This window comes from Theropithecus gelada, chromosome 4, assembly GCF_003255815.1.
Source record: "Theropithecus gelada isolate Dixy chromosome 4, Tgel_1.0, whole genome shotgun sequence".
NCBI lineage: Eukaryota > Metazoa > Chordata > Mammalia > Primates > Cercopithecidae > Theropithecus > Theropithecus gelada.
In genome coordinates, this window is record NC_037671.1 from 143,686,065 (window position 1) to 143,701,868 (window position 15,804).

The window sequence follows — 15,804 nt, forward strand, 5'->3', positions numbered from 1 at the left end:
CCCCTTAACTAACCAGTAAGATACTGTTTAATTCCGAGTCATATTACGTAAATACGGTACTGTACTTCAACTGGTACTGTAGTGTGATGCCTCGTGGAGCCCTGGCAGATGCATGGGAGCAACAGTAAAGTGATTTAGTATTGTGGAGTAAAGGAACTAAATCCTAATTTGTTCTGTGCTGGCTTAGCCTTAAAGGGCAAGCAGGTGCAAGTCCCTTACACCCACCGTGCCGTCATGCAGTCTAGTTTAAATTCATGTTGCCAGCGTTACACCAAAGTTTGCAGGGTTTCGGAGGTGTCTCCGGCTGTTGCTTCGGCGGAGGAGTCGCGTTCCCCTCGCTGCGGGCGCAAGACGTGCTGCCTCCCAGGCAGGCAGGTGAGTCTGGCGCGGCCCGCACAGGGTCGCCACCCGCCCCGCCGCTGCGCCCCTTACCTTGGTGAGCTGGGCGATTTTCTTGCTCATTTTCAGGTGCATCTCCTGGCTGTAGTCCATGCTGTGCCCAGCCAGCTGCGCGGCGGCCGGCGAGGGCGCGAATTTGGCCACCCCGGCCGCCGAGCCGCCGTAATAGTGCTGCTGCCAGCTCATGCCCGGGGTCGCCATCTTCCCGACAGACCCCGGCCGGGGCACCTGTCCCCGCGCGCAGAGGCAGGCCCGCGGAGCAACGACGCCCGCGAGGCAAGAGTCGCGGCGGCCACTTCCCGACCCGACACCCGGCGCCCCCCAGACTCGGTCGCAGGCGCCGTCCCGCCCGCGACCCCCGGGTCACCCCTGCAAGGGACGGGGCGGTCCCGCCGGCCCGATGCCGCGGGGACAACGGCGCGGGGCAGATGCCCGGGGTTGGGCGGCGGCGGCCAGGGGCCGGGTCTGCTCTCGCTGGCTCCTCAGCCCGCGCCCGGGGGAGGCGTCGAGGACAGAGTGGCTCCCCGAGTCCCACTCGCAGCCCGCACCGAGGACTCGGCGAGGCTGCGGAGGGAGGAGGAGACGGGGCGGGCTGCGGCGGGGGTAGGCGGGGACATGGAGGAGGACGCGGGACCCGCCGTTACCAGGGCGCGCGCGGGGACGGCGACGTCATTTCCCCGTAGCCAAGCCCCGCCCCGCCCCGCGCAGCCGCCGCCACCGCCAGTCCCGCAGTCCTGCGGCCAGTGCGGGCGCCTCGCGAGGTCGCGCCGGGACCGCGCCTCCAGTGCTTCCAGCATGTGGCGGGGACCCGGCAGCACAGCCCTGGCGGCGATCCCCGTGTGGCGAGCATGAGGCCTGACGTAAAAAGAAAAATTCTCCCCAAGAAGACAGTGCCGTGGTCACCTGCGGTTAGCAGAACCGGTGTCGGTTTACAGACCCTTTCCACGTGCGTCCTCTTGTGTGCAGGGCCCCAAGAAGTGGCTCTTCCCCAAGAAGAGCGGCAAGCCCAACCCAGAGACCTGAGTAGTGAAGTAGGGAGATTTCCCTGCCCTGACCTTCCTTCCAGTGGCACACAACTGATAGTAACACTGTCTTAGACCCCCTCCTCCGTCCCCTACTGAGTGCCCAACCACTGCCCCCAGTTCAGTGCTGAGTGTATGTGTGGAGGAAACACTCCTTTTCAGTCAGCTGGTGGAGCACCGCATAGCTATTTTCCCCCAGTGGAGCCCAACACAAATACATATGAAACTACTTGGCTGGAAATAAGTAAGAATAGGATTGGAGTGAAAGTAATGGGAAAAATTTGGAACAAGACATCAGTGCTTTAAGGATTTGCAGCTGGGCCAAAATGTGTCATAATTTGTGCATTTTCACCTTTCCTAAATGTGTTATTCCCTACTGATTTTCTCTTAACATCTCTACTCCAGCAAGTCAAATGATTTTTTAAAATATTTTTTGTATCCTGCATTGAAGCATGTGAGTCATTTTAGGGCATGGATAATACAAACTTTAAAAATCATAGAATTGTACCTGTTTTTAAAAAAATCTTATCACGCAGTTTTGCAGAACCAAATTCCCCAACTCTATGCGATTTCTTTTTAGCATGCAAGTAGCCAAAATATAAATCTGAGAATATTAACAGACTAATTGAGAGCGAAATTAACAAAGACTGTCTGGATGTGACAACATCTAAACAAGGCGAAGATTTAATCGGACCCTGAAATACTTTCAGATCTGTTGGAATTCCAGAAAGGAAACTTGAAATTGGCTGCGTCTTTTCCCAGATGCTAGGTACTCAGTCGCGGTTTAACAGACCTTCCAGGAAAAACGTCTAGCTCCAAGGTTCTGAATGGAGCATATGGCCAGAAACAAATATCCTGCAAATGTTGCTCCTTTCTTAAGCACTAATGATCAAATAAAATTAGAGCGAATTAGGAACTAGTGCTATTTCATCAAATTCTAGGCATGGAAGATTCACAATCATTTTAGAACTCACATTCTTTACGTTCTAAGCAGAAATGTATGCTCAAAAGGCTCTCTCTGTTTCACTAAATTTGTATAGCCAAGTCTTGCTAGGACAAAGATGTTCTTTGTTTTTGTCACTATGATAAAGTGGAAAGAGAGTAAGACTGGAAATAAGGAGACGAATGTGTAGCCTTAGTTGAGTCACCCAACCTGTTCACTCCTCAAGTGCTTCCTCTGAGAAGAGACGGTGTTACCAGCTCCTTCCTCTTCGGACTTGATAATTAGAAGTTAGGACCCAGGTCCACTGGTAATTCACTCTGAACTCCATCACATGAGTTTCCATCATCACTGTGTGGCATAGCCCAAAGGACCGTTTTCTTAAATACTATGCTCAAAACACATCCACTGTCACTTCATGAATTTAATATTTTTCCCCACTACACTGGGATAAAACAAGTCACAATTGAAATTATATTTAATATAAATAATGAAACATAATATACAGGTTGATTATCCTTTATTCAAAATGCTTGGGACCCAAAGTGTTCTGGATTTCAGACTTTTTAGGATTTTGGAATATTTGCATTATACTTACTGGTTGAGCTTCCCAAATCCAAAAATCTGAAATCCAAAATGTTCCAATGAGCACTTCCTCTGAATGTTGTGTTGGCACCCAACATTTCTGGTTTTGGAGCATTTTAGATTTTGAGTTTTCAGATTTGGGATGCTCAGCTGGTAAGACACCCTGTATTAGTCTGTTCTCACATTGCTATAAAGAAATACCTGAGTCTGGTACTCATAAAGAAAAGAGGTTGAATTGGCTCACAGTTCTGCAGGCTGTACAGGAAGCATAGAAGCTTCTGCTTCTGGAGAGGTCTCGGGAAACTTACAATCATGGCTGAAGGTGAAGGGGAAGCAAGCACAATTTACATGGCTGGAGCAGGAGGGAGAAAGACAGCAGGGAGGTGCCACACGCTTTTAAACAACCAGATTTCATGGTAACTCACTATCATGAGAACAGCACCAAGTGGATGGTGCTAATCCATTCATGAAAACTTTGCTCCTCAGAAAACTTACAACATGTAGGAAGGTGAAGGAGAAGCAAGGCACATCTTACATGGTGGCAGATGAGAAAGAGAGAAAGAGAGACAGGAACTGCCAAACACTTATCAAACCATCAGATCTTGGGAGAGTTCACTCACCATGACAAGAACAGCATGGGGGAAGTCACCCCCATGATCCAACTGAAACAGGAAAAGTTCCCTTGTCCCCTTTGCAGGGCATGCAATGGGAGTGTGACTCCTTCAGTGCCCTGCTGCTCAAACCTCTAGGGGAGCACACAGATGGGCAGGCTGTGAGGCTCAGACCCCAAGACAGTGTCTAGGTGTGAATGTTTACAGCTGAAGCCCCAGTGGGCATGTGTTACAGGGTGCTCTTTTAGCTTAGCTGTCTGTAGGTGGCTTGTGTTAGCCAGCTCAATTAGACCCCTGCCTTATCACATATGTATCCTGGGGTTCTTGCCTTGGTGTACTGGAAGAATCGGATCACACGTGGGCTTGAAGAATGAGTGCAAGGCTTTATTGAGGGGAAGTAGCTCTCAGCAGATGGTGGAGCCAGAAGGGAGATAGTTTTCCCCTGGAGTCAGGCCACTCGACAGCCCAGGCTCTTCTCCGACTGCCCCAGTCAAACTCTGTGTTGTTCTGCCAATTGACAGCCTGCTGGCATGCTGGTGCCTATCAGTGCATTCCTCTCAATGTCCAGCTACCTATGTGTCCCTCTGCTGATGTGCTTCTCTTGACATCTAGCCACCTGTGTGTTACTCTACTGATGTGCTCTTCTCAACATCCAGCTGCCTGTGTGTTCTGCCACTGATGTGCTCCTCTTGACATCCAGCCACCTGTGTCTGCCTGCTAGGGTCTCCAGGTTTTTATAGGCACAGGATGGTGGGGGTGGCAGGCCAGGGTAGTCTTGGGAAATGCAACATTTGGGCAGGAAAACAAAAATGTCTGTGCTCACCTAGGTCCATGGGCATAGGCCTGGAGGTGTAGCCCTAGCCAGGGACCACACCCTTCCCCCTTTCTGTATTATTTGAAGGGACAGTGCCCTTCTCTTTCCAGCACTTTCCTTCTGTATCACAGTCACCTCCCAGCAGGTCCTTCCCTTGACACATGGGGATTTCAATTTAAGGTTAGATTTGAGTGGAGACAGAGCCAAACTACGTCATTCCACTCCTGTTCCCTCCCAAATCTCATATGCTTCTCACATTTCAAAACACAATCATGCCTTCCCAACAGTCTCCCAAAGTCTTAACTCATTCCAGCATTAACCCAAAAGCCCAAGCCCAAAGTCTCATCTGAGACAAGGGAAGTCCCTTCTACGTATGAACCTGTAAAATCAAAAACAAGTTAGTTACTTCCAAGATACAATGCGGGTACAGGCATTGGGTAAATGTTCCCATTCCAACTGGGAGAAATTGGCCAAAACAAAGGGGCCACAGGCCTCATGCAAGTGTGAAACCTGACAGGCCACTCATTAAATCTTAAAACTCCAAAATAATCTATTTTGACTCCATGTCTCAAATTTAGGACATGCTGATGCAAGAAGTAGGCTCCCAAGGCATTGGGCAGGTCCGCTTCTGTGGCTCTGCAGGGTGCAACCCCCATGACTGCTTTCACGGGCCAGTGTTGAGTGCCTGTGGCTTTTCCAGACACACGGGTCAGGCTGTCAGTAGACCTAATATTATGGGGTCTGGAGGATGGTGGCCCTCTTCTCACAGCTCCACTAGGCACTACCCCAATGGGGACTCTGTGTAGGGGCTTCAACCCCACATTTCCCTTTTGCACTCTGACCTAGCAGAGGTTCTCCATGAGGGCTCCACCCCTGCAGCAAATTTCTGCCAAGACATCTAGATGTTTCCATATATCCTCTGAAATCTAGGCAGAGGTTCCCAAACCTCAGTTCTTAACTTCTGTGCACCTGCAGGCCCAACACCATGTGCAAGCCACCAAGGCTTGGGGATTACACCCTCTGAAGCAATGGTCTGAGCTATACACTGGTCCCTTTTAGCCATGGCTGGGATAAAAGGCACCAAGTCCCAAGACCGTACAAAGCGGCAAGGTCCTGGGCCCAGCCCACAAAACCATTTTTTCCTCCTAGGCTTCGGGGCCTGTGATGGGAGGGGCTGCCAGGAAAATTTCTGAAATGCTCTGTAGATATTTTCCCCATTGTCTTGGCTACTGATATTCCTCTTCTTGTTACTTATGCAAGTTTCTGCAACTGGCTTGAATTTGTCCCCAGAAGTAAGCTCTTCTTTTCTACCACAGGGTCAGGCTGCAAATTTTCTCAACTTTTATGCTTGACTTCCCTTTTAAATAGAAGTTCCAGTTTCAGATAATCTTTTTGTGAATGCATATGACTGCATGCTTTCAGAAAAAGCCAGGTCACCTCTTGAATGCTTTGCTGCTTGGAAATTTCTTCTGCCACATACCCTAAATCATCTAAGTTCAAAGTTCCACAAATCTCTAGAGCAGGGGCAAAATCCTGCTGGTCTCTTTGCTAAACCATAGCAAGGGTGACCTCTACTCCAGTTCCCAATAAGTTCCTCATCTTCATCTGAAACCACCTCAACCTGGACTTTGTTGTCTATATCACTGTCAGCATTTTGGTCAAATTCATTCAACAAGTCTCTAGGAAGTTCTGAACTTTCCCACATCTCCCCGTCTTCCTCTGAGTCCTCCAAACTGTTCCAGTGTCTTCCTGTTACCCAGTTCCAAAGATGCTTCCACATTTTTAGGTATCTTCACAGCAATACTATCCCAGTACCAATTTTTTATATTAGTCTGTTTTCACACTGCTATGAAGAATACCTGAGACTGGGTAATTTATAAAGGAAAGAGGTTTAATTGACTCACAGTCCAACATGCTGGGGAGACCTTAGGAAATTACAATCATGGTGGAAGGCAGAGGGGAAGCAAGGCACATCTTACATTGTGGCAGGAGAGAGAGAGAGAGAGAGAAAGCAAAGGAGGAGGTCCCACTTTAAACCATCAGATCTCATGAGAACTCACTCACTATCATGAGAATAGCATGGGGGAAACTGTCCCCATGATTCAATCACCTCCCAGGAGGTCTCTCCCTTAACACATGGGGATTACAATTCAAGATGAGATTTGAGTGGGGACCCAGAGCCAAACCATATCAGGGCATATAGGCATTGGGTAAAAATTGTCATTCCAAAAGGGAGACATTGGCCAAAAGGAAGGGCCTACAGGCCCCATGCAAGTTTGAACCCCAGCAGGGCAGTCGTTAAATCTTAAAGCTCCAAAATAATCTCCTTTGACTCCATGTCTTACATCCAGTGCACACTGATGCAAGGGGTGGGCTTCCAAGGCCTTGGGCAGCTCCACCCCTGTGGCCTTCCAGGGTTCACACCCCACAGTTGCTCTCCTGGGCTGGCATCACGTGCCTGTGGCATTTCCAGGCACAGGGTGCAAGCTGCCAATGGCTCTAACATTCTAAGGGCTGGAGGATGGCAGCCCTCTTCTCACACCTCCACTAGGCAATGTCCCAGTGAGGACTCTGTGTGGGGTCTCCAACCCCAAATTTCTCCTCGGCACTGCCCTAGTAGAGGTTCTCCATGAGGGCTCTGCCCCTGCAGCAGGCTTCTGCTTACATCCAGGTTTTTCCATACACCCTCTGAAATCTAGGCATAGGCTTCCAAGCCTCAACTCTCGCACTCTGCACATCCGCAGGCTTAATACCACCAAGGTTTATGGCTTGCACCCTCTGAAGCAACAGCCCAAGCTGTATCTGGAGTCCTCTGAGCCAAGACTGGAGACAGAGCTGGGAGCAGGGTCTCGAGGCTGCACAGGGCAGCAGGGCCCTGGGTGTGGCTCATGAAACCATTTTTCCCTCCTAGGGCTCCAGGCCTGTGATGGGAGAGGTTACATTCAATGCCTTGGAGGCCTTCTACCCATTGTCTTGGCTATCAGCATTTGCCTTTCTTTTCATTATGTGAATTTCTGCAGCCTGCTTGAATTCCTCTGCTGAAAATGGGTTTTTCCTTTCTACCACATGACCAGGCTGCAAATTTTCCAAAGTTTTATGCTCTGCTTCCCTTTTTAATATAAGTTCCAGTTTCAGATAATTTTTTTTCTCACACATATGAGCATTCATTGAAAAGCAGCCAGGCCACATCTTGAATGCTTTGCTGCTTAGAAATTTCTTTTGCCAGATACCCTAAATCATCACTCTCAAGTTCAAAGTTCCACAGATCCCTAGAGCAGGGGCACAATCCAACCAAATTACTTGCTAAGGTGTAACAAAAGTGACATTTACTCCAGTTTCCAATAATTCCTTATCACCATCTGAGACCTCCTCAGCCTGGACTTTATTGTTCATATCACTAACAACATTTTGGTCACAAAAACTTAACCAATTTCTAGTAAGTTCCAAACTGTCCCTCATTTTTCTATCTTCTTCTGAGCCCTCCACACTCTTCCAATCTCTGACAGTTACCCAGTTCCAAAGTCACTTCCACATTTTCAGGTATCTTTATAGCAATGCCCCACTCCTTGGTACCAATTTTCTGCATTAGTCTATTCTTGCATTACTTTACAGAAATATTTGATACTGGGTAATTTATAAAGAAAAAAGGCTTAATCGGATCACAGTTCTGCAGGATGCACAGGAAGCATAGAAGCTTTTGCTTCTAGGGAGGCCTCAGGAAACTTACAATCATGGAGGAGGGTGAAGGGGAAGCAAGCACATCTTACATGGCCAGAGCAGGACAAAGAGAGAGTGGGGGGGTGGGGGGCAGGTGCTACACACTTTTAAACAGCCAGAGCTCATGATAAGTCACCCACTCATTATCCTGAGAACAGCACCAAGGGGATGGTGCTAACCTATTCATGATAACTTTGCCCTCATGATCCAATCACCTCCTACCAGGCTCCACCTCCAATGGGACATTACAGTTCCACATGATATTTGGTAGAGACACAGATCCAAACCACATCACACCCATAATCCCATCACCAGAACCTCACTTTTAAAAAAATCTAGCAAAGTTAGCATGCAAAAGAGAGAAAATGAGAGATACTAGTTAGGCAAGAAATCTATACTTAGTGCCTGTTTCTTTCCTGAGATTGTTTATGCAGAAATATTTGTTGACTGCCTATTGTGTTCCAGGTACTGAGGCTGCAGTGATGACTAAAAAGTAGTCTCTTCAGGACAGTAGTCTCTATCCTGAAGAAGTTAGAAGTCTAGTGAAGATGAACAAATGAAGAATTAGGTGCTACAAAGTGGGTGAGTGTGAAAGGAACTCCAAGAGGGTCACTTAACTTAGACGTGGGTGTCAGAGAAGGCTTCACACACACAAACGTAATGCTTGAATGGACCCTGAAGGCTGAGTTTTTCAGGTAAAATGGGTAGGAAGGTAGATCACAAGCTCCAAGGAGGGTAAGGGGCAAAGCCCTGGAGATTAGATGAGAGCATGACCTATTTAGGGAAAAGCAAGTAGTGTAATATGGCTAGAGCACAGTTTGAGAGGGATGTCAGAATGTGAGGTGGAACAGGTATCAAGATTACTCATGGAAGGGGGACTTATATGCCTTGACAAGAGGATTGGGTCTCTGTTCTGAAAGCAATCATGAGCCATTGGAAGGCTTTAAGCAGGAACATGAAATAATCATATTTTCATTTTAGTTACATAATTCTTGTGACTGTGGAAAATCGATTATGGGACAACTCTATACACCAGGAGACTAGTTAGCAGGCTATTGCACTTATTCTGGCGAGAGATGATGAACCACTGACCTAAAATAATGCAGTGAGAGTACAAAAAAAAAAGGATGGATGTGAAATATCCATAAGTAAAACAGACAGGACACTGAGGCTGAGGAGCAGAGAGCTGTCAAGTTTGCATGACTTTTTCCAAGAAGTGGAGGCTCCTAACACACGATACATGGTTATAAAATTAAGTAAAAGTTTGTAAAAAATAACATTCTTTGTATTTTTTAAGCCTTCCCAAATTGTGTATGTTTCAGGTCCCAGAAAACCTAAATTAACCCCAAGCAATAGCAGTTAAGGTTAAGAATTAAAATTAGGATAGAGATGTGAGCTCAACAGTTAATGGACCAAAAGCATAGGCAACAAAAGAAAAAATAGATAATTTGAACTTCATCAAGATAAAAAACTTTTATGCGCCAAAAGATGCTAACAAGAGAGTGAAAAGGTAGCCCATGGAATATGAGAAAACATTTGCAGATCATGCTTCTGATAAAGGATTAATATACAGAGCGCATAAAAAATTTCTAAAACTCAACAATAAAAAGCAAATAACACAATTAAAATATGGACAAAGGACTTGAATTGTTATTTTTCTAAAGAAGATATACAAATGGCCAATAAACACGTAAAAAGATGCTCAAAACATCACTAATTATAAATGCAAATCAAAGCCACAATGAGATACCACTTCATACCCATTAGAATGGCTGCTATCAAAAAAACAAAACAAACCCAAACAGAAAATAACAAGTGGTAAATGGAGAATTAGGACCCTTGTGGTTGAACTTGCTGGTTGAAATGTGAAATGGTACAGCCACTGTGGAAAACAGTATGCTGGTTCCTCAGAAAATTGACAGAATTACTATACGATTCAGAAATTTCACCTCTAAGTATATACCCAAAATAATTGAAAGCCAAGACTTGAAAAGATATTTGTACACCGATATTCACAGCAGCATTATTCACAGAAGCCAAAAGATGGAAGCAGCCCAAATGTGTATTGATGGATAAATATAGATATACAGGATGGGGTATATACAACAGAATGTTACTCAATCTTAAAAAGAATGACACATGAATGAAACTTACAGATATTACATTAAGTGAAATAAGCCCAATTACAAAAGGACAAATACCATATGATGTTTTACTTATATGAAGTAGCTAGAGCACTCAAATTCATAAAGACAGAAAGTAGAATGGTGGTTTCCAGGGGCTAGAGGGAGAAGGAAATGGAGAGTTATTGTTTAATGGGTATAGGGTTTCAATTGGGGAAGATGAAAAAGATCTAGAAATGAATAGTGGTGATGGTTGTACAACAGTGTGCATCTACTTAATGCACTAAATGATATACTTAAAATGGTTAAAATGCTAAATTGTATGTTATTTATATTTTGCCACAATTAAGAAATGATTCATCAATGAAAAGTACTCTTGCTACTTACGGGAAGTGCATTCCAGCGAACAGACAATCAGATAATGCTGTTCTGTCAATCAACAAGCATTTATTGAGTGCTTTCCTCATGGAGGTGAAATAGACATTTCCTACCCAAGGTCATGGTTAGCTAAAGAGGACATCTAGATATAAGGTCTGAAAGAAGACAGAGGTAGAGGAAATGTTCTTCTTTCTTCTTTCTTCTTTTTTCTATTCTTTCTTCCCATTTGGGCCAGAAGAATCATAGAGACCAAGTTAGGCAGTCAATTGAAAATGATATTAAATATCTACAAAAGCACCTGTACTAAAGATCTTCAAAAACTTCTTTGGGGTTTGCCAGGTGATCTCCAAGGTACTTTCAGCTCTCTTCTTATTTGCATCTCAATGTTATGCCTCTTAGGAATATTCAGTATTTGAATGGGACTCAATCTAAGACCATACAGCAAGATATAAGGGACTTAGAATCACTATAGACTGTGTACAAGCAACTGAACTCCAATGGAATCAATAATCATACGAGTTTTTTGTAAGACTTCACACAAATAAGGGAAACATTTTGAGTTAAACATTCTCTAAATGGCAACTCTTCTCTTGGCGCAAGTCTCCATGTATAATGGAAAGATAATAAGAATCTTGGTTGGTATTCTGGGTCTTGTTTTGCCACTAAGCCACCTCTTTTCTTCATCTGTAAAATAAGGACACTGGACTAAATGATATTGAGTATTTCTTATATCTCTCTCATGTTACATGTTGAATTATTTAATATTTTACTTTATTTATTTATTTATTTAAGACAGGATCTTTCTCTGTCACCCAGGTGTGAACTCTTGGGCTCAAGCAGTCCTCCCACCCTTGGCCTCCCAAATAGCTAAGACCAATTTTTTTAACTCTATATATATATATAGTTATATATATGTATTTTGAGACAGAGTCTCACTCTGTCGCCCAGGCTGGAGTGCAGTAGCTTGATCTCGGCTCACTGCAACCTCCACCTCCCAGGTTCAAGTGATTCTCCTGTCTCAGCCACCCAAGTAGCTGGGATTACAGGCACCCACCACCATACCTGGCTTTTTTTTTTTAATTTTTGTAGAGACAGGGTTTCACCATGTTGGCCAAGGTGGTCTCAAACTCCTGACCTCAAATGATCTACCCGCCTCAGCCTCCCAAAGTGCTGGGAATATATATTTTTAAAATTCTTGTAGAGATGGAGTCTTGCTGCATTGCCCAGGCTGGTCTTGAACTCCTGGTCTCAAGTAATCCTCTTGCCTCAACCTCCCATAGCACTGGGATTACAGGTGTGAGCCACAATGCCCAGCCATTATTTCATATTTTTAGAATAGAATTTTGTTGTGTTTGTATGGATATACCACACATCAATCATGCTCCAACTCTCATTCCATCTCCTAACACACCCGAACCATGGTACACAAAATAAGCCTAAATAAGGTGGTTCTTGTTTCTTTAGATTAGTGGTTAATCTAGATGGCTGCAACTTGGTAAACATCATGATAAAAGAGTTTGACTATGATTTGTTGTTTCTTGCTATGTGCTTCTTTCTCTTTTTTCCTTATTTTTGTTTCTTCCCCATGAATTCAGAAAACTCAGCTCTATCATCAATTGATAATGATACTGAAAACCTTCTAAAATGTTTGATACATAATATATGCACAATAAATGTTTATGTCCAATTTTTAGTTAACTTCACTTTCTCGACCAAAACTATCATTAGCTTTTTCTCTAACAACAGCCAACCCTTTCTATGAATATCACAATCAACAGCAGCCAACTGGTTTATCCATCTACTTGGCTTCCTTTGAAAGCAGGGACTAAATAAGTTTACTTGGTAAGTGATCTTGAGAAGCAAGAATATGAGAGCGATAAGGAAAAGCCATTGAAGGACACATTGTTGAGTTGGTTACCACTTTGGTCCACTGGGACTCAATCTCTGAAGAATCTTGTAAAATCAATCTCAGAATTTTCTCTCCCAAAGACGAAAGGCGGACACATTTATCTGCTGTCTCCTTTCACTCACTGATCAAAGGTGGCTACCAGGGGAATTAACGTCTCTGTGTGTCTGGTTATTCAATGTGAGCCTAGTGAACTCCTGTGGCTTTGGAGACAGTGGGAGTCAGGAAGGCAGAGAGATCCAGCAGGTGCTTAAGGGAAAACTATGGCATGCATAGGAACTGTCCAACACCTTTGCAGCTGAAATCAGAAGAAGTGGCACAGGACATCAAAAGTATCTCCTACAATCTATCCCTTAAACCTTTCAGATCCATTTTTGCTCTATATGAAATTCATTCTGTTACCACCTCTTTAAGGTCATAGCTAGCTGCTAATTGTTAAAAGGACTCCAGATGAGACTTAGTGTGGCAAGCAGATGTCCCTTGCTGCAACTGCTCCAAAGGCCATAACTGATATTTATCAGGTCCCTTTCAGATTTCCACCACCTATTCCAGATTTTCCTTACCCTTCGTGAGCACTTCAGCTGATCTAAATTATTTGGTTGGTGGGGAGATCCAAGTGTCTTCATTCTTGAGGAATCCAAGCTCTTAGTTGGCTTACCCATGTCAGGCTGAGGTGCTATAATTTTTCATTCAGTGCTTTCACCAGGTATGACAGAACTAGGTGAATCCCAATGAATCTTTTGAGATCTAGAGATAGTCCTTACTGTTTTCATTATTTAGCAATAATCCTAGATGCTTATGATAATCAGGATCAATTACCTTGCCAGTATGAAAAATGCCTTTCTTTGTCTACTAGTCCTTTGGCATAAACAGCCAAAGTGAGCAGGGGGTAGTCATAGCTATAGGTCCTGTGAGACTCTTGCTGTGTATTAATGCTGTGTACTAATACTATGTATTGATACAAGTCATTTTTCTCCCTCCCACCACCAGTAAAAATTTATAAGAATAATTATTTGTATTTTTAAAGAATGTTAGCAGAGCCTAAGGATGTGAACATAGGAAGCACAAATTCTGCAAGTGGGTCACTGGGCATGATGGGGTGAGAGAAGCCATTTCAACTTCTCCACCTTGGTTTCCAGACTTACGTATTTCAGCTATTGGATACACAGCATTGGCTCAATGCATATATCACATCTTGTAGGCCAAATTCTAACCATGGAGAGTATTGTCTCCAAACTAGCCAATCTCTTAATTGTTCATTCCAACATTTTATCAGTTCAGCAACTTGAGCAACTTGTGGATACTGCGATATATGGTAGGAACAGTGGATCCCATAGTCTTCTGCCCTTATTGTCTTGTTGTGCCTCCTTCACTATGGGTCCTTTAGTCCAAACTGATGTTATGCAGGTTACCATGTTAGTAACTGAATCATTCTGTAAGCTGTCAGATAATAATCCTAGAAGCTACACTATGAGCAAGGAGGACAAACTCATATTCAGAACAGGAAACAATTCCAGTAAGGATGAATCACTGTCTTCTCTGGAGGGAGGATGAGGGATCTGATGCAATCAATTTACCCATAAGTTCTTGGCTGGTGTCCTCGAGGGTTGGTACTCTACTGAATGTGTATTATTGGTTTTTCCTGCTGACAAGTCAGAACTTTGTAGATGCAGTAGCTATGCCAGCTTGGTGAGAATGAGCCAATACAATTGGGGCCTTGCATGGCCTCCATACCTGCTGACAAAGCTACTGTGTTGATAAGTCCATTGCACTGGCATTGGAGTGTGAAGAATAGAGGCTGGCTGCCATCTACCCAAGGAGTAGCCTGTTTTCCTGGTTGTTAAGAGCCTCCTCAGTGATGGACACTCTCCAGAGAACATTAATGTGAGGCATGAAGATGTGAATGTTCATTTCTACTTCTATTCGTATATCCACATGACTTTTATTTGCCTGCTTATTTACTTATTTATTTTGGGGACAGGATCTCACTTTGTCACTCAGGCTGGAGTGCAGTGGCATGACCATGGCTCACTGAAACGTCGACCTCCCAGGCTCAAGCAATCCTCACACCTCAGCCTTCCAAGTTGCTGGGACTACAGGCACACACCAGCACACCTGGCTAATTTCTTATTGTTTGTAGAGACAGGGTCTTGCCATGTTGCCCAGCCTGGTTTCGAACTCTTGGGCTCAGGCAGTCCTCCCACCTTGGCCTCACAACATGTTGGGATTACAGGCATGAGCCAGTGTGCCCAGCCAATTATTATTTTTAATTGACATATAATTATACACATTTATGGAATACAGTATAATATTTCAATATGTGTACACAATGTGTAAGGATCAAATCAAGATAATTACCATATTATCCATCACCTTTATCAGTGGGGCCATGATAGCATTTGGGTCCCCTGTTATTCATGTCACCTCAGATCCTGTATCTAACAGCCCTTGAAAGGTCTGAATAAATAGCCATAGATCTCTTTGGGGGAAGAATTGGAGAGTTTATATATACATAAACTCTCATATATATATAAAAAACTATCATATATATAAAAACTATCATATATATAAATTATCATATATATAAACTAACATATATATATATATATGATGTGATCGTAGGGCCTTTCCTTGAGCAGATCATGCTTCCCCTTCAGTCACTGGCCTCTGGGTCTGATAACTCACTCTGGTCTAAAAACTCAACAGAGTATTATGTTTGTCTACTGTGGCACTGATCCTAGCCTACTGCTCACCTGTTTTTACTTTTTCTCTGGTTATGAAAGTCATGTAATATTTTTGTAGGCTGCCTATCCATCTCACTTCTGGGGACATGAAGATCTATTAACCATTATCACAAATCTCTAGGGGCCTGACAAAACCCTGGTTACCCCTGTAGTCTTGTTGCCTATTACATGAATTATCTCCATCTAGCCTTTAATGTTTAAGTGCAGCTACCTGGACTCTCAAATAATTGAATACTTTTTATTCCCATTGACCCTAGAGGGCTCAATTCTGTGGCAGAATTTTATTCTGTGAACCCCAATTCATAGAGGACACTGCCACTAACCTTTCATAAAATGTTAGTATGTTCCTTCTTACCCTTGTGAAGGGAGTACACTAGGAAACAGTCAGACGATGGGTCTCACATAAAAATCTCGTTCTCTTATGCCCACTTCCTTGAGCCTTCTGACCTTTTTTTAAATGGACAACTGTGGCGTCTCTACATTGTTATCATGTGCAAGTTTCAAGGCACCATTTTTGCAGTGTGTTGGGACAAACTCCAGGCGTCCTTGACAGGATGTTACCGTG

At 44.2% G+C, this 15,804-nt stretch overlaps 1 protein-coding gene across 3 annotated transcripts in view; it reads right to left on the minus strand.

Moving 5' to 3' along the window:
• The window catches only part of FAM184A (family with sequence similarity 184 member A), a 207,036-nt gene that overhangs the window by 128,580 nt on the left and 62,652 nt on the right, over nucleotides 1-15,804 (minus strand). Inside the window, exon 1 of one of the 3 annotated variants that reach the window (XM_025382573.1) lies at nucleotides 433-1,044. The exons of the other annotated variants lie outside the window; for them this stretch is intronic. Coding sequence (XP_025238358.1) covers nucleotides 433-600 — 168 coding nt within the window. The 5' untranslated portion in view covers nucleotides 601-1,044. Of the gene's footprint in view, nucleotides 1-432; nucleotides 1,045-15,804 lie in introns of those variants that run through there. 3 annotated transcript variants of the gene reach the window in all.